The sequence below is a fragment of the Lontra canadensis genome, unplaced genomic scaffold (assembly GCF_010015895.1).
Source record: "Lontra canadensis isolate GAN:19392208 unplaced genomic scaffold, GSC_riverotter_1.0 scaffold171, whole genome shotgun sequence".
Lineage (NCBI taxonomy): Eukaryota > Metazoa > Chordata > Mammalia > Carnivora > Mustelidae > Lontra > Lontra canadensis.
Window position 1 is genome coordinate 440115 of NW_022631165.1, and position 21691 is coordinate 461805.

The window sequence follows — 21691 nt, forward strand, 5'->3', positions numbered from 1 at the left end:
CCCGTCTTCCCGCCCTACAGCCTCCCCGCGCTGCGCTAGCATCCGACGAGCCGCCTCGCTGCAGGTCTGGCTGTCTCCCAAACATGCAGGCTGCGCGGGGCCTCCGGTTCCGTGAGTGCTGGTTGTGAGCGACCTCAAGCTGCCCAGGGGGACCTTGGGGCGAGAGGTTTGACCTAGGAGGCTCTTTTGTCAATTCGGCGTTGGGCGGGTGGGTCCGGTTCAGAGGCCCCTGCAGAGCGACACCGGCCTCCCCGGGTTAGGGGTCTTCCCGCCAGGCACCGGGCCGAGCGCTCCGCGGATGCCGGCACGTTCCGCCGTCTTTTACCGAGGAGGAAACCGAGGCCCACGGAAGTAATGTGACCGGGTCACGCTGGAAGTGCCAAGGCCGCGTCTCCACCCAGGTAGGTCCCACCAAACGGGCGCCGTGGACCCCGGAGCCTGGAGGGGAACCGAGCAGGGGGTCTGGGGCAGCTAGAGGGCAGGGGGGTAGGGGGTGTGGGGAGACTCTGGGAGGGCGCTAGCAGCTGTGCGGACCCCGTGGACACGTGAGGGCCAGGGCAGAGCTTGCTGCTCGACCAGGCGGCCGGGAGGAGCGGCCAGAGATCCGCGTCTCGGCCTGAGAGTCGCAGCCGGAAGCGCAGGGACTGGGGCTGGGTGGGGGCCCCGCCCCTTCCTCCCGCGCAGGACGTTCTGGGAGTAGTAGTCGCAGTTCTGTCCTCGAAGCATCCCTTCCGCCGCTCCGAGCAGGCCCGACATGCAGCGCCGCCTGGAGCCCTGGGCTCGGCCGTCTCCAGCGGGGCCGGTGGGCGGAGCGGCCCGGGGAGGGAGCCAATCGTCGCGTCTGTTGGCGGACATCCGAGGACTACAACTCCCGATCCGCATCGCGTCGGGCCCGGCCCCGAGCTTCCGGCCTGGCGGCGTCGCGCGGCCCTGTGGGAGCGGTAGTCCGCGCGCGCGATTCACAGCGCGGTGTGCGCCTCAGGCGCGCCGTAGCCGCGGGGCCCCGGCCGGGAGCTACGCTACGGAGGCGGCGTAGAGCGGGCGCCGGACGCGGGCCGGGTCGGGGCCGGGCCGGGCGCGCGGCTGCTCCGCCACTCAGCGCGGGAGGCCGGCGGCAGAAGTTGTGGAGCGGCCGGCGCAGGCGAGCAGGCCCGGGGCCGCGCCGCCCGGGCCGCGGGGACTGAGGAGGCGCCGCCTGGTTGCGGAGGTGAGTCCGGCCGGCAGTGCCGGGCTGGGCCGGGAGTGCGGCCTGGAGCCGCGCCGGAGCCTCGCCACCGGGGGGCTGCCCCCACCGCACCCCAGCGGCGCGCCCCGAGCTCGGGCCGGAGCCCGGGCCGGGCTGGGGGCGCAGCCCGAGAGGGGAGCGGGCGCGGACCCGGGTCGTCTGGGTCTCCGGGAGGCCAGCCCCGGGGTGCTGCGGACGCTGGAGGCGGCCCCGGCCCCGGCCTGTCCTTGAGTGCCCTTACGGTCCAGGCGCGTTCTGCCCCCGCCGGCGCTGCGGGGAGTGTCCCCCGGTGCCCCCCGCGGAGGGACCGCGGGCACTTCCCGGGGGCGGCGCCCGTCGGCCGCCCCACACTTCCCTGTTCCCTGTTCCTCTGGGGGCGGCGCTCCGGCCGCGGCGGAGTTCGAGGGGTCGGGGGCCTCCGGGGAAGGTTGGCCGGGCGGCTGGGCGGCCCCTGCCTCTTCCTGCGGTCCTCCCTTCGCTCCTGACCAGGGGACCCTTGTGGGCCCCAGTGGCCCTGATCGCGAGGCTGTAGGGGCGGCCCCCTGACTGCGCGGGAGCTGGTGAGCAGGACCCCTGCGGGCCCAGGCCGCGAGTTTGGGGTCCTGCGGAGGAGCGCGGTGCTGCGGGGTGGGCTGCACTGGGGCGGGCGGGGAGGGCTGTGAGGGTCGGCCGGGTCATGTCCAGATTCCCCCCGGTCAGCAGAGACAGGCCGGGGCAGGAGGCGGGGGTCATCCATCCCTCCACAGACCTGGCGAGAGAGAGAACTGAAAGATGGGGCCTGTGGCAGGCCGGGGAGCTGCCGGGCAGTGCCGGGCAGTGCCGGGCGCAGACTCGTCCTGCAGGAAGCCGGCTCCGCCTGGCCTTGGGCTGGGCACCTCTGACGTCCTCTCAGGTCATCCTGCTCCCGAAAGGGCACTTCTCTCCCTTCCTTCTGCATCTGACCTCTCTGGAGCTGCTCCCCAGCGGACTGGCTGGTGACCTCGTGACCTCCTGAGAGCCCAGTTCAAGCCCTGCTGGGCTGAGGCTTAGGGACAGCACCGCTAGGCAGGCTCCCACAGGCCATGGGCGCTGAGGGCCGCGGCGGCGGGTCCCGAGTCTGCTCCCTCCACCAGAGAGGCCCGCTTGGCCGGCCGGACCGTGGTGCCCTTGGCGGACGCTCCCCGTGCCCCGGCCTGTGCGCAGCTCTCCCGGCCCCTGTCGCGGCTAGCGCCGGGCTCAGCCAGGCTTTCAGACAAGGGGGCGGAAGCCAGGGGCACCGGGGGCTGCACCTGCCGGCGTCTGACCCACGGGGCTGCCTTCGGACGGCCCTCTGCTCGCTCGGCCTCCCGGGTGGGTCTCGCACGGGGTACGGGAAGGACGCACCCCTGCACTAAAATCCCTCTCCCTCGGGAACCGCGGTGGGGTGTCACGGCCCACGGTGGGCAGAGCCCGAGGGGCAGGCCCGCAGTCTTGCAGTCTGGGTGCTGAGCGGGCCACCCCCCTCCCCGCGTGCTGCCTCCGGCACAGAAGGTGCTAGAAGCACGGGGGCCTGGTCACATGGGAACCGCTTGGACGCTGGCAGGAACCTGGCCCCAGGTGACCGGTCACACGCACCCGCGGGCGTCCCGCCGCCCGCACGCGGCTGAGAGGCTGCAGAGCGCAGCCCCGAGCAGCATGGGGACGCGTGGGCTGGCTCGGCTGGTCACTTCATCAGACTTCAAAAGCCGCGGCCCAGACCCCGAGCAAGGGCTCTCGGGCCCTGGGTGTGCCGAACGAGCTCTGGGGTCAGACCTGCTCCCGCTCTCGCCTCCCACCAGCGCTGCTCCTGACACCTGCTGGCCGCACGTCCCTTGGGTCCCGCCCCGCCCCCGCTTCCTCAGCAGCAGTGCCCCAGAAGTGCCCCAGAGCAGGACTGTGATTGTGTCTCTGCCTTAATCTCTTTGGCCAAGCTGCTCAGCGTGGACCCAGGCTCCCCCACCTTCCTGCCTTCCTGCTCTGCTGAGGAGGGCCAGGCGACCTGTGCCGAGCTTGGACCCTGTCTCGGGCCGCGGTGCACGCACAGACCCTCGGTGCTCAGCATCGTCCCGTCCACACGGAGTGGGTGGGCAGGGAATGGCCTCTGCCGGCTCCGTGCCGGCAGGCGGCTCCAGTCATCGCGGGGCCGCCCGGAATGGCGCCCCACAGCCCTTCTGGGTTGAGGAGTGGACTTACTGGCTTCCGCCCTCTCGGAATGAGCCGGAAGGAGGCTGTGGGGTGAGGCTGGGCTGCCTCCGCCTCTTGAGCTTGGAGACCTGCCCAGCCGTACCCTGTCACTCTGTGGGTCCTGGCAGTGGCCCAGGGAAGGGTCCGAGCAGGGCCTCAGCAGACAGCCATGTCGGTGCCACCAGCACGAGAAGGGCCAGGTGCGGGGGCCGGGGGGCTGTGGGAGGACCGAGGGGTGGCCCGGCCCAGTGCATACAGCCCAGGAGGGGCCGGTGGGGGGGTCCGCGACTCGCTCCCTCCTGCAGGGACTTGTCTGGGCACCAGGCGTGGATCCACAGGAGACCGAGCGGAGCACAAGCGTGTCTTGGCCTCTCTGCCCCCGTGCGGGTGCCCAGCATCACGCTTCGGCCGCCGTTCCACGCCCTGCTCGCACTTTTCCCCACGACGGAGGGGAGCTCCGTGCCCGCCTGCCCCGTGGCCAGGCTGGGGGATGGGCCCGGACGGTGCCGCAGGAGCACCGTAGGAGAGCAGGTTGATGGCTGCTGCTCAGCGGTGTCACGTGTGCCTGTGTCCGGAGGAGGCCTGGGCTGCAGCTTCTGCTCCTCCCCTGCCGTCACAGCCCCCACCCGAAGCAGAGCGAGTCCCTCCTTGCACTCCGCCCTTCCACATCCGCCCGTGCCCTTTGGAATTCAGTGCACCTCGAACCCCAGGACCTTCCACCCCCACCTGATACTCCCCTCCAGTCAGCAGGAGCGGCGGAATGTTCTAGAGCCCCGCCGATCTGGAAAGGTGGCTGCAGAGAGCCCCGAGCTCATGGGGCCCGGTCCCCACGGCTCCCCGGCCCCCCGTCTTCCTCCCTTGGGGTGAGCTGATGACCCCCGGAAGTCTGTGCTGCCAGTGAGGCTGAGGTCGCCAGGCTGCCCGGGCCAAGGCTGCTGCTGCTGTCAGCTGGCGAGCAGAGGCACTGAAGTGCCCAGGGTGAGGGAGCGTGTCTGGAGCCCGTGTCTGGAGCCGGTCCCCACTGCGCAGAAGACACGGTCAGATGTCGCGCGGTGTCAGACTCGCAAACCAGGGAATCCTGAGGACGGGCCTGTTCTCCGAAAACGCTGTTGTGGGGCACGTACTTCGCTTCCTTGCTTGTGCGCGGCAGGTGCTGTAGGACACCGACACAGAAGGACGTGCAGCCACCCTGTCCCCTCTGTGTGGGCAGCCCCGGCCCCTGGGCCTGTGTGTGCGTCTGGTTTGAGAGACCCATCCCCTCCCCTCCCACCTTGGTGCCCCGATGTGCCCAGGACGCCGGCGGGGGTTGGGGGGTTAGCTGCATGGCGAGGAGCCCCGACGGCGGCCAGAACCTGTGGGCGCTGCAGGGCCTGAGACACGGGAGAGTCCAGAAGTGCCAAGGGTGACTGCCGTCCTGTAGCGTGCTCAGGCAGCAGCTCCTGGTCTGGAGGGCAAGGGTCTGGGACAGAGCCCTGTCCGTCCCTCTCGGGTTTGCTCACAGGAAGGGCTGGGTACCCTCCCAGAGCCCACGGCCTTAACCCTGACACCTGGCTCTCTGAGGGCAGCAGGCTGGTGACATCACCTCTTGGGGCACAGGCTCTGGGGCCAGCAGGTGGGGGTGGCTGGCCTCGGTGTTTGCCGGAGGGCCACGGTGAGCCTGTGGCGGAGGCCACAGCGAGGTGGAGCCTGGGCCCTTGTTCGGCCTGAAGGACCTGAGGGGAGAGTACATGCCCCTCTCCACCAGGGTCCTCGAATGTGAAGGAGAACAGAGCGGCTGGGCTTGGGGCGGGGTTGCCCCACTGGTGGGCAGAGTAGCCGCTGATGCGGGGACCTGAGCCTCCAGAATTTCAGCTGCCTGGCTGGTCTCCTGGAGCCCTGTCCCCTTGGGTAACTTTCCCTGGCAACCCCCACCGCAGGCAGGCCCAGGCTGAAGGAGGCCCCGTCCGCTTGCCCCAGGATCCCAAACAGCCCCGTCTGCCACTCTGGCTGGCCCACGGTGGTCAGGGGTTTTGCACTAGGCAGCGAGGAGCTGGCTGAGCAACGCGGCTGCTCCAGAGCCTCCAGCCTCCTCTGGGTAAGGGACAGATGCAGCTTCTAAAGGGACACAGCCCTCGGGCCACCAGCCATGGGAGCGCGCCCAGGGTGACTGAGGTTCGCTCCTTGTTCAGGCCCACGTGTCCGGAGGTGGAGACAGAGCCTGGACCAAGTTGGCACTCACTCCGGTGAACTCTGGCTCAGTGCTGATAAGCCTGGGAGTGGGACTGCGGCCCGGCCAGAGTCCAGAACCTTCCAGGAAAGGGAGTGGTGTCCAGGTGCCTGTGCCTGGGGAGGGTCTGGCGTCTGCCGCACCAGGAGAGCTCCTTCCCCAGGGCTGTGTGTGCATCTGGGCTGTAGGTCGCTCACGGAGTGGCGGCGCGTGAGCAGTGCGGGCAGCCCCTCTCCCTGTGGCAGTTCCTTGGCCTCTGTCTAGAACCCCCCAAGACCCGCTTCCCGGACCCCTGCCCTGACAGCATCTGGGGCGTGAGACTGTGGTCCTGTCTTTGTAGGGCGAGCTGCAAAGCACATGTGTCTCGCCAGGCCACGTCTGTGACGCCTTTGGTGTTTCCTCCCCAGAGGACCCTCCACACGCCTGACGGGCCGTCCCTGGTCCTGTGCCCTGAGGGAGGGTGTTGTCCAGGGCCTGCAGGGAGGTTGAGGTCTGGACCTCCCTGGGTGGGTCGCGCCCTCGGGCTACGGGGGGAGCACCAGGCCACTCACACTCGGCCTCGTGTCTGGTGGGTGCGTGCGATTCTGGGCTTTGGCGGGGTGGCCCTTCAGGCACATGGCGCCCTCCCCGCAGACTGCTGTGCCCCGTCCCTCCCCCGTGCCCATCCTGGGGCTGGGTTCAGGCCGCCCGGCAGGGTTGCAGTTTGTGCAGGCCGGTTACCGTCAGACGGGAGATGCACGCCCATGAGATCTCAGGGTGTTGTGTTGTGGAATTGGGACACGGCATGGGGAGCGCACAGAGCGCGGACATGTCTGGGGGGGTTGGGCGGGGCGTGTGCGCACAGGAAGAGGCATCACCAAGTGCTGTGTGCCCGCCCGGAGCCCAGACCATTGTCACACAGGACTCAGGGGCCCCAGCACCATGGGACTGACTGTTTGTGCCCTCCCCCCACCAGGCGTGGGACAGAGTGGGACCTGGGGTGAGGCCCACACTGTGTTCCCCTCTCTGGCCTTCACTTGCCCGGTGAGTTCTCACTTGGCAGAAGCAATGTGCCTGTGTCCTTGCGGCTCAGCGCCCGACCCTCTCGGGGCCCACAGGGGCAGGGATGCGCAGGTGGGCTAGGGTGAGGGCTGGGGGGTGCTTGCTGTGACCAGCATAGGTGCTCCCCACGTGGGGCTTAAGGAGGGGTCGTCCCCGCTGGGCCCTTGTGCTCCTCATTCTGCAGGATCGTCCCCTGCTGTCCCCTTGGAGGGCCGTGCCAGGCATCTGCTCTCCCCAGGCGGGGGGACCTGCCAGTCCTCCCAGTAGGGAACACCTTCGGGGGCTGGGACTGCAGCCCCACCCCGCGGTTCCCTGAGGCCGATCGAGGCCACCGCCCCATTTAAATCTAGGGCAGCGGCTCCCAAATGAGGGCATGGAGGACTGGGGTGGCCGGTTGGGCCGCAGACAGGAGCATTGCCCGCGGCGCCATGTTGCCCGGCACCCTGCTCTGTTCCCCGACAGGAGGCTGGCGTCTGCTCCGGATTCTGCCCAGAGACCTGTGAAGGCATAGCAGCAAGAAAGCGCACCCTAAGTATGCAGGGTTCAGGCGTTGCTGGGGGCCTGGCACCCCACGGAGGCCGGATGGGTGTTCGTGAAATGAGCAGAGACGCCCAGAGTGACGGATGGCGAGTCCCCAGTGTCCATGGGGCTGGCCTACGGCCCATGCGCCCACCTTGGGGAGGCAGGCAGCCCCGGGGGGCTTTGTCCGCCCAGCAGGCCCTGCAGGGGAAGAGGGCTGCATGACATTTGTCCCCAGAGATCGGGTTTGCTCTGCCCTGCGGGAAGCCCTCACCTAGCTTTGTCTCAAATTGCAAGGCCCGGGGAGCAGGGTGTGCAAGTGTCTCCGTGCCGGGTCATTCTGACACGGAGCCAGGATGTGAGCCAGGGCGGGCTGCCCTGCCTGGCAAGAGCTCCCCACACACTGCCCTGTGCAGGTGGGCCTCTCGGGGTAGCACGGGGGTTGGCCCCTGGGGAGCCCTGCTCAGCCAGGGCACACCGTCATGGGGTCTACTCCCAGGTCCTCTCATCACCTCCAGATGAAAGATCCCCAGATGGGCCCTCCTGAGCCGGCTGCTCTCTAGGGAGCATTTGCCCTTCCAGCCTGCAGTAACAGGGACCTGTGTTGCCTCTGCCCTCTCCAAAGGGACTGGGCTGCCACCATATGGCCCACCCCTGGACGGGCCTCCCACCTGCCCCAGACAGGGCCTGTACGGTTGGGAAGCTGGGGCACAGGGTGCAGCTGCTGTAGGGCTTGGGGGCCCCGGGCGCGGATAGGGGCTGGCATTCTCCCCAAGTCCTCACTGCCCCAGGTTAGGGCATTCGGGAGGAACAGGGGAGTCCTTGGTGTGCTGCAGGCGGCCTGGTAGCAGCCCTGGGAAGCCTGGGGCCACGTCCTCACTAAGCCTCAGGGCCGATTTGCCGTCGGCTCTTCCTGTGTGGGACAGATGTGGTGCCGGTACCATCTACCCCTCACCTCACCCTCGCGGGGACACGGGCAGAGCCCTTTGTCAGGACCATGATGGACCTGGAGCCAAGTGCCAGCAGTTCTGTCCCACGACACCTCCTGTGGGCCTGGGTCCCCCTCCGGCCTCCTCTGCCCTCACGTACCCTCCATCTGCCCAGGGTTTGGCTGTGAAAGGAGCATCGGAAATGCTCAGGCTCTTCCCACGAGGGGCTCCCACGTGGGCGAGCTCAGGCATCCGAGGGGCTGTTGGGGTCTGACCTGGAGCCCCGGGAGAGGCCGTGTCTGCAGTGACCCTGGCCGAGGAGGAACCGACCGCTGGTGACCGTGCCCTGTGCACTGCCCAGTGTGGAAGGTGCTGGCACGCGTGGCTGCTGGCTCGAGCGTGGCTCCTCCACGAGGAGAGGAGCGTGACCACAGCGGAGTCCAAACATCTCGACTGAGCGCAGTGCCACGTAGCTCACACGTGGTTTCACCTAAATCTCAGGCCGGCACGGAGATATTTTGGATGCGCTGGGTTACGTAAGATGCGTCTTATAGATCCTTTTTTTTGCCTGTCTGACCTTCCTCACGTGGCTGCGAGACGGCTGGGAAAGGCACCCGTGGCTCCCGTGAGGCTCCCGTGCGTCGGCGCCGGCAGACGTTCCTTCAGGTGCTGTGGGGACGGTGTCGGCTTCGCAGGCCACGGGGCCTCTGCCTCCTCTGTTCGGCCCTGCTGGGGCACCCTGGGGAGGCCTGAGGGGCAGGGGACCAACGAGGCCCCCGGGCTGGTCAGGGTGGGCGCCGCCCTGTCGCGCGCACGCCCCCGTTCCTCGGAGTCAAGGCCGTCTGAGCGAATTCTGTCGCAGCACTGGGGACTTGGCTGATCTGGCCAGAGCTCCTCTGGGTCAGGGGCCCAGGCTTCTCCGACCGCGGCCCCCTCCTCCTGTGTCACTGGCCCCCCAGCCCCCAGAGCCGAGCGGGCTGCCGGTTCTGCTTGGCCCTGAGCCTGACTGGGACTTGCCTTGTCTGGTTCAAGCGGAGGGGCCTCCTGCTCAACCCATGGGCGTCAGATGGTCTCCCCTGAAAACAGGCCATCCCCGGGTCCTTCCTGAGTCACCCATCTCTCCCCAGGGCTGGGGAGGCTTTCCCTCTGGAAGGCTCCGGAAGGGATGTGGTAGCCACTCTCTGCCGGCCTCGGAGCCCTGGGGGTCTCCTCTGGGCTACGTGGGCACGCGGCACCCCCCACCCGGCCGTCCCTGCTCTGCTGCACGCGCTTCCTTGTTTCTCTGGTCCGTTTGGCCAAATGCTCCCGGGTCCTTTTTTCTGCAGAAAAGCGTGACCGTGTGGTGTTTTCTCAGTAGGGGTGTGACTCCCTTTGAAGCCCGGCAAGTGGACACGTGGCCGTCCCCTATGGGCGGTTGAGGGGTTGGGGTCGGACCTCAGGAGTGGAGCAGGGGCGCTGGTGGTGGGGCAGGCCTCGGGCTAGCCGCTGCAGCCCCGCACCTCCACTCTGCTGGGACCCTGGCTGTGGGGCCTGGGTCCCCGAGGCCGCTAGCACACTGGGGAGCCCCCCCAGGCTCTGGGGGCTTCTTTCCTGTGAGTCATGCTGTTTCTCCTGTTTCTCTTTATTCTCTCTCTGTGTTTATCTCTGTTGTGTGATGGAGCAGCCCGGCCGCCCTGTCTCCGGCGTGGGCGCCGTCCTCCCTCCATGCTCCAGCTCGCCCACTGTGGGCCGCGTGTGACCAGGCCCGGGTCTCCGCGCGGCCGCCACCGCGGGGGCCATGGGGAGCTCCGCCTCCTCGCTGGCCACCGAGACCGAGTCGGACCACGGCTTCCCCGGGGGACCGCCTTACCCCGGGCCCCCTGCAGCAGCCGGCTGGTGTAGGAGCGGCCCTGGGGGGCCTGTCTGGGGTGGTGCCCTGGTCACCCGGCAGCACCAGCCCCCACGTCCCCGGGCCCGAAGGTAAGAAAGGGGGCGGGGGTCCGGGGGGCGGGGTTGCTGTTGTCAGGGCGGCCCCTTCCCGGCCGGAGGAGAGGGGCTTGCAGACATGGGGTCCCGTTTCCGAGAATCCTTTGGCAAGTGGCTTTCCCCGAAAGGCCCACGGCTTGAGAGGCTCTGGGCTGCTGCAGCCCTCCCCAGGAAGCCAGGCCGTGTGAGCCTTGGCCTGGCTGGCGGCTGCTGCTGGGACAGGGACAGGGTGGCCTTCCTGCGGGGCGTGTGGCTTGCTCAGGGAGCTGCGCCTGCTGAAGCCGCTTCTGGAGCTCTGTGCTTGCGGTGGGGATGCAGGGGAGGCCACCAGCCCCCGCCCCTCCCTGGTGCGGGGTGCCGCTGCGCCGGCGGACCTTCCTGTGCCGGCTTCCTCCGACCGCGGCCATGGCCAGGCTCCGCACGGGTCTCTCAGCCTACACTGCCCTTCGGATCAGCTGGCGGGCCTCCCCTTGGCAGTTCTGGGATGACTGGTGTGGGGCAGCCCCAGCACCAAGCCCACTGCTCAGGCCTGGGGGTGCTGGGCCCTGACACCCCACCCCTGCCTTGAGCCCCTCCCATGGCCTCGCTGCAGAGGGGCCCCCGCCATGCAGCACATACTCAGGGTTCCTCTGGCCCCAGGGAGAGGCAGTGGCAACGGGCTCGCCCCCCTGGAAGGCACCTGCTATGGTGTGCTTGGCCGCCACTTCCCGTAGACCAAGCGTCCTCATGTAGCACAGTTTTCCTGGTGTCTGGACAGCAGGCGGGGTCCTAATGGGGGTCTCTTTTGGGATGGCATGGGCCCCAAGGCCTGAGCCCCAGCAGGTAAGGCGCCTGGGAGGCGCCGGAGGAGTCAGCAGGAGGCACCGGGGGCACCATGGCCGGTGAGTGGCCGGAGCCGGCCACGTGGGTTGTTGGGCGTTTCCTCTGCTGCCTCGTGCCGGCGTCGGTGACACACTCATGGACGTCTGTGTCCTTCTGAAACAGCTGGGGTGAGGTGGGACTTGGGTGCTCTCGTCCCCTGCCCCTGAGCGCGCGGCTCTGCGGCTTGGTCGTGGCCACTTCTAGAGTTGCTCACCCACGTCTCCCCCGGGCCCTGCTGTTTGCCTCCCTTTCCCAGGCAGCCACCCTGCCTCTTGCCTGTAGATGTGCCTTTTCTGGAAACGTCCTACAAGGGGAACCCTAGAACACCTTCTGTGCTTGGCCTCTCACCAGGTGTAATACCGTCAGGCCCCAGCCCCGGGGGCGGGCGCCCGAGCCTCATTCCTTCCGTGGCCAAATCGTAAATGCCTGTTGTATGGACAGACCCCGGCCTGTCGCAGCCGTCCCTCAGTTAAGGGGCATTTGGTTGTTTCCACTTGGACTTGACGACCTGTGCTGCTGTGAGAGCGCTCACGTGTAGGATTTTGTGCGGACGCGTTTCCCCTGGGGCGGGGACCCGGCATGCAGCTGCTGCAGGGAAGCCTTCTAACTTTGTAAGACCCTGCCAGGCTGTGTTCCGCCGCAGTGCACCACTTTCCGTCCCCACCAGTGCTACAGGGGAGAGCTCTCATTCCTTCCCGTCCTGGCCAGCACTCAGGACCATCTGCCTATTTGATTCTAGACACCCTGGCGGGTGGGGGCCAGCGTCCCCACGTGGTCTGATTTGCAGCTTCCCATGCCTTCATCTGTCCACATGCTTTTTACAGATTCTCATCATCTCCTTAGGATAAATCGCTAGGAGTAGAATTCCTGGGTCCCGGGAGGAGCTCCCCTGCCCCAGGGAGCAGCAGGCGGGGTGTAGACCCTGCGGGGTTTGCCAGGCAGCTCCTTCCGCCCAGCGCCCGAGGATGCCGAGGGGCACGCGTGCGTGTCACTTTGGATCCTGGCACACACTGCGGAACCCAGTCGAACTTTCTCATTCTCCTGGCCTCCTGCCATGCTCCTACCCCCGGGCTGGGGGACGAGCGGCCCCTTCCCATCACCCTCTGCAGCTGGCCAGACCCAGGGTCGGTCCACGTCAGCCACTGGGAGCAGCAGGCAAAGCCGGAGGAGACACTGCGAACGACCTTGAGAAATTCACAGATGTCCAGACTGGGGCTGAGAAGACAGTCGGCTGGTGCAGGGAGCTGGGGGGGAACTGGGCAAGGCAGATGGCAGCATGCGGGGCAGAAAGGCCAGGGCCCCACACAACCACTGCGACAGGACCCCTCCCCACACCCACACCTGGGCACGCGGTCACAGGCGTACGTGTGTGGTGCTCTGCCCGGCACAGGGGGCCGGGAGGCCCTGTGAAGAAGCCAGCAGCACCGCGGCTCCTGCCCCACGTCTGGGCTTGCTGCCTCCTTGGCTGGAACCACGCCACTTCCCGGAGGAAGCTGGGAGAGCCACGTGTGGGCGTGTCCCCGTAACCCACCACAGGCCCCGGGAGCTGCTCACCCTGATCCCTAAGCGATGGACGTGGCCGGCGTCGCTGCAACCCATGGGGACACAGCAGTGGGGAGCATGACGCAAGGCTGGCTGAGGGGCCCCAGAGGGAGGCGCGTGGACGCACCTCACAGCCGCAGGGGTCAGAGGTCAGGCGGCCCCAGCCATCAGGGCAGCCGGACCTTCGGGCGCGGCGGCTTCACTGAGGTCCTTGTGTGCGGATGCCGCTCACTGCTCGCCGCTGTCTCCGGGGAGGAGAGGCATCGCCCTGGGACTGGGCCGCCCCCACGGTGGTGACCGGGAGCTTCTGTGTTCTTGCAGGCCTGTGTCCCGGGTGCTGACGCTGCCCTGGGAGGGACTCCAGAGCAGTCCCCAGATGATGGAGGTCACGGTGGGAATTTGGTGTTTTCTGTTTGGCTTTTCTGTTTGGCTGCCTCAGTTTCCCGTAGACGTGGCCTCTCTTTCCCTGGGCAGCTGGTTTCTCCCAGCCGTGACTCAGTCTGTGTCTTGGAGTAGGTGGTGTCACGGGGTTTGGACTTGCTTTTCATTGGAGTTGGCCTTGGCTCAGGGTTCCCCACGCTGCTATTTCCTCCCAGGCTGGTGGGGTGCTCTGGCCTCTCTAAGTGTCTCCCGAGCCCTCAGCTCCCACCCCGCATCATGTTGGGTGGACCCCGGGGTTGTGGAGTCAGAGAAGGGATGCCAAGGGAGGTGAAGGTCAGGGGACATTTCAGGCTCCTCTGGTCATCCATTCACTGACCCTGGAGCCACGTCACTGTGGGCTACGGGGTCGGAGAGGGAGCATAGCGCCACCGCCGCCGCCTGTCCTGGGAGCCCCTGCGCCCCTGCGGCCAGCGCCGGAAGCCTTACCCTAACCAGGGGTCCCTCTGCTTGCCCTCTGTGTCCCCCTGGCGAAATTTGAGTCGTAGGCACTGTTTCCGTGTAAGCCTTTCTGAACCCGAGGCAGAATCTTCCTGATGTGCTTTTATCCACTGTGATGGTTGTGACACCGGCCCTGTCCCACCAGTGTCCCCTGGCCAGCACCCGGGGACACGTGCCTCCTGTGCAGCTGCACCCAGGCCATGGACCGGGTAGCTGGTGGGTTAGGAGGGTAGACGGGCGTTGGGCCCCCTCCCTCCCCAGCCTGGCCTTGCTCAGTGCGTCCGGGGCCCCCAGAGCCCTGGAGCCAAGGGCAGGTGTGTCCTAGGAGGGCTCTCCTCCCCCCTCTCCTGCGTGGAGGATGGGCCCTGAGTCTGTTCTCTGGACGCCCCTCCCATGGGCAGATGGCCTGCAGAGTGTCAGACTCTCTCTGCTGGGCCCTGCGACCAGGCCAGGCGGGGGGTGGAGGCCGTGTGCAGGGTGAGTGAGTGTCCCCCGGGCCTAGAACTGGGGTGGAAGCCACTTGTGGGCACCCGCTGTGACCCACACCTTGACTCTGGGCCCTTCCCTGAGTGGGGAGCGCCCTGGTCTCCAGGAAGATTTCTTAGGCTTTTCACAGCACAGAAGCGAAGGCCAAAGCTGGCCTGCCCCCCCAGCTGGTGCCACGTGCCCCTGTGGCGCAGCCTGGCACAGCCCCACCCACTTGCCATGGCCCCTCCCTGGGCAAGGCTGTGGGAGCTCGTGACCCTCAGCCACGCAGGCTGGGAAGGGCCCTGGGCCCTGGGAAGTAATCTTGTTGCTCAGGGAGGTTTTTGAAAAAAAAATTTTTTTTTTAATAAACATGTATTTTTATCCCCAGGGATACAGGTCTGTGAATCACCAGGTTGACACACTTCACAGCACTCACCATAGCACGTGCCCTCCCCAGTGTCCATAACCCCACCCCCCTAACCCCCCTCCCCCCAGCAACCCTCAGTTTGTTTTGTGAGATTAAGAGTCACTTATGGTTTGTCTCCCTCCCAATCCCATCTTGTTTCATTTGTTCTTCTCCTGCCCCCTTAACCCCCCATGTTGCATCTCCACTTCCTCATATCAGGGAGATCATATGATACTTGTCTTTCTCCGATTGACTTATTTCGCTAAGCATGATACCCTCTAGTTCCATCCACGTCGTCGCAAATGGCAAGATGTCATTTCTTTTGATGGGTGCATAGTTTTTCATTGTGTATATATATATACCACATCTTCTTTATCCATTCGTCTGTTGATGGACATCTAGGTTCTTTCCATAGTTTAGCTATTGTGGACTTTGCTGCTATAAACATTTGGGTGCACGTGCCCCTTCGGATCACTACGTTTGTATCTTTAGGGTAAATATCAGGGAGGTTTTTGATTTTTTTTGTTTTGAAGAGACAAGTTTTCTTCCTGAGCCGAAAGGGTCTGGTGTAAACCCGGCATCAGAAGCCGAGGCTTCGTGCCTTGTTAAGAAATTGGTATCTCTGCCAGGGAGAGCAGCTGCAGTCCGTGGAGATACTGTCCTGCTGTGGAGACCCCTCCTCGCACCCGGATTAGCCCGTGCAGGTCAAGGGGCTGCCACCGCCCCCAGACATGGACCCACATCACACTGGAGGAGCCAGGAGCACCCACCAGCTGCCCTCCAGCTGCACTAGACGCGTCCACACACACACACGCACGCACCCATGCATGTACACACACGCACACGCACACGTGCCACAGGCCTAGACAGCCACTTGGGGAGGACCATGTCCCTGTCCTCACCTGGCACGTGTGGGGTGCATGGCCATCCCTTGGGACAAGGGCATGAGGGTCTGCCTGCCCCTGAAGCTCAGCTCTGACCTGGGACAGGACCCCCAGGTGGGGCGGGGCACTCTCCCCAGTGTCACATGCCCCGCACCTGCCCAGCCCAGGAGGGACTCGCTCTCCCAGGCTTGGGTGTTGCCAGCACTTTGCGACAGGTTCCCAGCCGAGGGGGCCCTGCCCTTTCTCCCACCTAGTTTGCCTTTGGACATCCCCCTGCCCCACGTCCCCAGTGATCTCCCTGGGGGCACAGCTCCCTGCTACAGCCACATGGGGCTGCCGGGTACAAAGCAAGCCTCCCCCCAGCGGCCCCCACCGTGCTGGCATGTGCTGCTGCAGGACCAGGCACGTGGGGCTCAGCGGTCTGGGTTGGCAGCGGACAGGTGAGTGGAGAGGACCCGCCCCTCCGGGGACAGCCTGGCCCTCCACGACCCACGTGTGGCCTGGGCTCAGCAGGAATGTGCCCAGTGCGTGGGTCTCCAGCGCTGCTGGATTGCTTTTTTGTGGTCAGACGCCTGCCCAGAGGCCCCCAGAAAGACCTGACAGGCAGTTGGTTAGGGGATCCACCCGGCAGCCCTGAGTTAGGACACCCCCCAGTTTGTGCCCTGGCCTCCCCTCCAGCCCTCATTTTGGTTTTGTTTTTGGTTTTTTGGAGCTGAAATTCATGTGACATGAAGTAACCGTTTCAGAGGGCACGAGGCACGTTCAGTGTGCGTCCATCCCTCTACCCCGTCCCCACACGTCTGCATCGCCGTGTTCCTTACAGAACTTCCGGGCCCTGGGGCGCCCTGGGCTTCGCACCGCCTCGGACCGGCTGCCGTAAGGATCCCGTGTACATGGACTCCCAGAACGTGCAGTCTTTTGTGTCTGGCTTCTCTCACTGAACGTGCATCAGAATCCCGTTATGTGGCTGAATAACATTCCGCATCCTGTATGTGTGTGTGTGCCGACGGATGTCTGCGTTGTCGTGCGGGGACCTGCTCTGAGTGCGTGTGTGCACACGAGGGCACCCGTTCCCGGTCCGTCAGGGTGTGTGCCCAGGAGTGGAACTGCAGGGTTGGGTGGTGACTGTTTATCGGGAGAGGCCGCCAGGCCGCTGGCGCAGAGGCGGGGAGGGGGGAGCTCTTGTGGTCCCCTGCCATCCCCTCCGACGTGGTTGCTCCCCAGCCGCAGCGGCTGTGAAGTGGGGTCCCCCACATCGGGTTTGCGTTGTCCTGGTGGCCAGCGATGCTGAGCATGTTTCCGTCTGCCCACGTGCTTCCCCGGCCACTTGTGTGTCCTCTGGAGACGTGACTGCTCCGGCCCTTGGCCCGTTTTTCTGAAACGCGCTCTTGTTGCTCAGTTGCGAGGGTTCTTTATGTTTTCTGGAGCCAGACCTGATTCGTAAATGTTTTCTCTTACGAGTTCTCGTACTTCTTCCGCTGGGCCCTTTGAAGCACGGAAGTTCCTCGCGTTGATGAAGTCCAGTTTCTTCCTTCATCTGCCTGTCCTTTTGGTGTCACATCCAGTTACCCACGGTCAAATTCAAGGTCACAGAAACTTTTTTTTTAAGATTTTACTTATTTTGAGAGAGAGAGAGAGAGAGGGCGTGTGTGAGCTGGGGCTGGGCACAGGCGCGGGAGGAGAGAACCTCCAGCAGGCGCCCCCTGAGCACAGAGCCCCGCGTCGGCCTCCGTCCCAGTACCTGAGCCGAAGGCAGAGGCTTAACCCACGGAGCCACCCAGGCGCCCCAGAATTTTTTCTTTTTGCTTTTTTTTTTTCAAAGATTTTATTTATTTATTTGACAGACAGAGATCACAAGTAGGCAGAGAGGCAGAGAGAGAGAGAGAGAGGAGGAAGCAGGCTCCCTGCAGAGCAGAGAGCCCGATGCGGGGCTCGATCCCAGGACCCCGGGATCATGACCTGAGCCGAAGGCAGCGGCTTAACCCACTGAGCCACCCAGGCACCCCAGAATTTTTCTTTTAAGGGTTTCATTTTCAAGTAATTTCCACACCCAGTGCAGGGCTCAAACTCACGACCCCAAGTCAAGAGTTGCACACTCCCCTGACTAACCCAGCCAGGCATCCCTTGGGGTCACAAAATTTCCTTAGTTTATCTCCTAAGAGTTTTCTGGTTTTCACTTCTACATTTAGGTTATTGATCCCTTCTGAGGTAATTTTTGCATACAGTGTGAGGTAAGGGCCCAGCTGCATTCTTTACTGCTTGAGGTCCTGAGTTCCCAGCACCGTCTGTGGAGAAGACTGCCCTTTCCCCACGGAGTGGTCTGCCTAAAATGACTGGACCACAGGTGCCTGGCTGCCTCAGTCAGTGGGGCGCAAGGATCTTAATCTGGGGGTTGTGAGTTCGAGCCCCATGTTGGGCATGGAACCTACTTAAAAAAGTAAAAAATAAAATGACTTGACCATATGTGAGGGTGTGTTTCTGGGCTCTCCAGTTCTGTCCTCCTGGCTGCACGGACCATACGCAGACTTGCAGTCTGTCCTTGTGCTGGGACCCCTGTCTCCATTTTCCCTCTTTTGAGACTAGTTTGGCTACTTGGTAGCGGGGCGGGGGGGGGGGGCGGGCAAGTCCTTGCAATTTGATATGAATTTCAAAATCAGCTTTTTCCATTCCTGGGGGGGCAGGCCATTGGATTTTGAGGGGACTGCATTGCACCTGTGAATTTGTAGGCCGCTTGGATGGACTGTCGTCTTGACCGTGTTAAGTCTTCATTCTGTGAACACTGGGTGTTTGTCTGGTCATTGAGGTGTTCTGTGATTTCTTTGAGTCATGTTTTGTAGCGGTCAGAGTGCAAGTTTTTCCCTTCTTATTTTTTTATTTTTTTTTAAAGATTTTATTTATTTATTGGACAGACAGAGATCACAAGTAGGCAGAGAGGCAGGCAGAGGGGGGAGGGGGAAGCAGGCTCCTCGCTGAGCAGAGAGCCCGATGCGGGGCTCGATTCCAGGACCCTGAGATCATGACCTGAGCCGAAGGCAGAGGCTTAACCCACTGAGCCACCCAGGCGCCCCAAGTTTTCTCCTTTTTAAAACGTATCCCTTGGTTATTTTAGATAAAGTGATGCTGTTCTTCTAACTTGCCTTCTCCAGGCTGCTGAGCTCCTCGTTGCTGGCAGGGAAAGCCCACTGACTGATGGTCACATGTCGGTCTCATGCCGTATGATGTCACTGGATTCATGTATTAGCTCTAGTAGGTTTTTTTTGGTGGATTTTGGGGAATTCTGTGTGTAGGATCATGCCATCTGCAAACAGAGGTAGTTTTACTTCTTTCTTTCCCGTTGGATGCCTTCCATCTCTTTTTCCCGCCGAGTTGCTCTGGCTGGGTCTCTGGCATAGCGCTGACCGGCAGCGCTGAGCTCCTGGTCTTGGGAGGGAAGCCCACAGAGTGTCCGCACTGGGTGTGACGTTTGCTGTGGGTTTTTGAGGGCGCCCTTTACCTGTCGAGGAAGTTCACGTGGGCGCTTTGCTGGGACTGATCAAAGACCGCCTCCCCAGCAGGGCCCCATGGCCACCAGGACCATGAGGTTCCGCCCCATCCCTCTGCCTCCAGGAGGGGTCTAAGGACAGACCTGTGAGGTCCCCTGGGGGCCCCCCAACTCCTCATGTCCTCAAACCACTCAGAGCCTGCTTCTTGGGCCTGATCCTGGGGCCCCTGGTCCCAGGTGGAGACTTGGGCCCCTTCCTGGGCCTCCGCTGACTGGGACCTTCCCTTGCAGCCACACACACTCGCCCGGGTCCATGGCCACAGTTGGGGAGTGGTCGTGTGCGCGCTGTACCTTCCTGAACCCGGCTGGCCAGCGCCAGTGCTCCATCTGCGAGGCCCCGCGGCACAAGCCTGACCTCGACCACATCCTCAGGCTCAGCGTGGAGGAGCAGAAATGGCCCTGCGCCCGCTGCACATTCCGGAACTTCCTGGGCAAGGAGACTTGTGAGGTGTGTGGCTTTGCCCCAGAGCCTGTGCCTCGTGCCTCCCTGCTGCCTGTCATCAACGGGGTCCTGGCGGAGCCCAGGGGCAGCTGCAAGGAGGAAGCCGGTCCCGGGAGGACAGTGGGGCTGGTGTCTGCAGAGCCGGCCCGGGGGCAGCCCGAAGAGGAGGAGGAGGAGGAGGAGGAGGAGGAGCAGGAGGGGGCGGCCGAGCCCGGGAGCGGCTGGGCCTGCCAGCGCTGCACCCTGCACAACACGCCTGTGGCCAGCTCCTGCTCCGCCTGCGGGGGCCCCCGGAAACTCTCACTGCCCAGGATCCCTCCTGAGGCCCTGGTGGTCCCCGAGGTCGTGGCCCCCGCTGGCTTCCACGTAATAGCTGCCCCAGCCCAGCCCGGGGAAGGCGCCGAAGCTGACCTTCCCTCTGCCACCGACCAGGAGCCCCCCCGGGCACCCTCCTTCAGCCCCTTCTCGCCCACCCTGCAGAACCACCCAGTGCCTCGTAGCCGCCGTGAGGTGCCCCCCCAGCTGCAGCCACTGGTGCCTGAGGCTCCCCAGCCTTCTTCCTCTGCCGGCTCCAAGGGGCTCCCCCAGGGCCCGGGGCGGACTGCGGCCGGAGCCTCCCGCCTGGCGGAGCTGCTGTCCGGCAAGCGGCTGGGCATGCTGGAGGAGGAGGCCACCGAGGGCAGCCCGGCACGGCCCCGGTGTGGCTCCTGCTCTGTGCCCGGGCGTTCCAGCCCGGCCCGCTGCGAGGACTGTGGTGCCGCGCCCAGCAGCGACGTCATTGACCTGGCCGGGGACACGGTGCGCTACAAGCCGGCCAGCCCCTCCAGCCCTGACTTCACCACCTGGTCGTGCGCCAAGTGCACGCTCAAGAACCCCACCGCGGTCCCCAGGTGCACAGCCTGCGGCTGCTCTAAGCTGCATGGCTTCCAGGAGCACGGCGAGCCCCCCGGCCGCTGCCCCGACTGCAGCGCCGACAGGTCTGGGCCCTGCTCCGCCCACAGGCCTGGCGGCCCCCTCCCCGCGCTGCCCACCGAACGCCCGAGCCAGTGGGCCTGCCCTGCCTGCACTCTGCTCAACACGCCACGGGCCAAGCACTGCGCTGCCTGTCACACGCCGCAGCTCCTGGTGGCCCAGCGCCGGGGCGTGGCGCCCCTGAGGCGCAGGGAGAGCATACACGTGGAGAAGCGGCGGCAGACAGACGAGGGGGAGGCCAAGGCCCTCTGGGAAAACATCGTGGCCTTCTGCCGGGAGGTGAGTGCCCCCAGGACGGTGTCGACGCCCCAAGGCCAGCTCTCCCCTTCCCGTGGGCTCCTCTCTGGGCACGTCCCCGGTCCCTCAGTCAGGGCATTCACGTCCTCTGTCCTTCCCCAGTGTCCCTTCTGTAGGGAGGAGGCCGGGGAGAGGGAGGAACCTGCCCCAGAGGGCCGGCACCTCTGTCCCCGGGCTTGGAGCAGCGGCCCAGTCCCTGTCCCCCGCATCTTGCCCCTTCCTTCTCTGTACCCACGGGGGTCCGTGACCCCATGGTCTGCGCTCCTGACCCTTCTCAGGCGATGTGGCACAGATGGTGAAGCCCCAGGAGGGGAGGATGTGGGTGGAGGCTCCGCCCCAGCAGGCGGCCGTGCTTCCTCGGGCCACAGAACCCTGCTGAAATGGGACGCGACACTCCCTCACGCTCTTCTGCCCTTGTGGGTGTTGGGGAGGCCAGAGCTCAGGGCAGCACTGCCCCCGGGGTCAGTTGGAGGGGCTCTCTGTCCCCACCGTCACCGTCAGCCACCCAGCCGGACACTGGGGTTTCAGGTCCTGGCTTCGCACCCAAGCCGCGTCCCCGCTTCTCTCACCGGGGCATCCACGGCTGGGGGAGCCACCCGGGTTCCCGCGGCCCACGCACACCGCCCCGTGGCCTCCAGCCGGGGCTGTGCGGTGTCCAGGGGCTGCGGTTCCCGAGGCCCACACGGGGTGGCGTGGCCCACACAAGCCCCGGCCGAGCCCTCCGCAGCCCTTAGGCTGGCTGCACACCCCCACCCTCTCCGTCCTGGAGCGTTTTCGGGCCGGTCTCCCGGGTAGTGGGGCTGGTGCAGCCGGGGGAGCCTGAGTGTGAGGTCGCGGCCCCTGCAGAATGGCGTGAACTTCGTGGACGACAGCTTCCCCCCGGGGCCCGCGTCCGTGGGCTTCCCCGTGGGCGACAGCGTCCAGCAGCGTGTGCGGCAGTGGCTGCGTCCCCACGAGATCAACGGCTCCGTGTCCAGGGACCAGAGCACCTCGTGGTCCGTGTTCCACACCCTCCGGCCCTCGGACATCCTGCAGGGGCTGCTGGGGAACTGCTGGTGAGCCGGGCGCCCGCGGGGGGCTGGGCGGCGCGCAGGCCCCGGTGCTCACCGCCCGGCTCTGTGCAGGTTCCTGAGCGCGCTGGCCGTGCTGGCCGAGCGGCCCGACCTGGTGGAGCGGGTCATGGTCACGCGCAGCCTGTGTGCCGAGGGCGCCTACCAGGTGCGGCTGTGCAAGGACGGCACGTGGACGACGGTGCTGGTGGACGACATGCTGCCCTGTGACGAGGCCGGCTTCCTCCTCTTCTCCCAGGTGGCGGGCGGCGGCGGGCGGGGGC

The 21691-nt window shown here is 65.4% G+C and overlaps 2 protein-coding genes across 6 annotated transcripts in view; one reads left to right on the forward strand and one right to left on the reverse strand.

Annotated features, from left to right (window-relative positions):
- The first annotated feature begins 972 nt into the window (after positions 1–972).
- Positions 973–21691, forward strand: part of CAPN15 (calpain 15) — a 24424-nt gene continuing 3705 nt past the window's right edge. The window contains exons 1-5 of one of the 5 annotated variants that reach the window (XR_004381269.1): positions 973–1207; positions 9765–10060; positions 18879–20340; positions 21205–21413; positions 21483–21666. Coding sequence is in view for 4 of the 5 variants with exons in the window: in XM_032845903.1 (XP_032701794.1) it covers positions 9879–10060; positions 18879–20340; positions 21205–21413; positions 21483–21666 (2037 nt within the window). In the remaining variant the exon portion in view is untranslated. Of the gene's footprint in view, positions 1208–9617; positions 10061–18878; positions 20341–21204; positions 21414–21482; positions 21667–21691 lie in introns of those variants that run through there. The other 4 variants (XM_032845903.1, XM_032845901.1, XM_032845904.1 and 1 more) reach the window with 4 other exon arrangements.
- Positions 1020–1961, reverse strand: LOC116860160 (proline-rich protein 2-like). The gene has a single exon (XM_032846052.1). It carries the CDS (start codon positions 1959–1961, stop codon positions 1020–1022), a length of 942 nt encoding a protein of 313 aa, XP_032701943.1.

Bases quoted from the DNA above. Each gene is read 5' to 3' on its own strand.
- LOC116860160 (XM_032846052.1), bottom strand. From the start codon at position 1,961: ATGGATGACCCCCGCCTCCTGCCCCGGCCTGTCTCTGCTGACCGGGGG.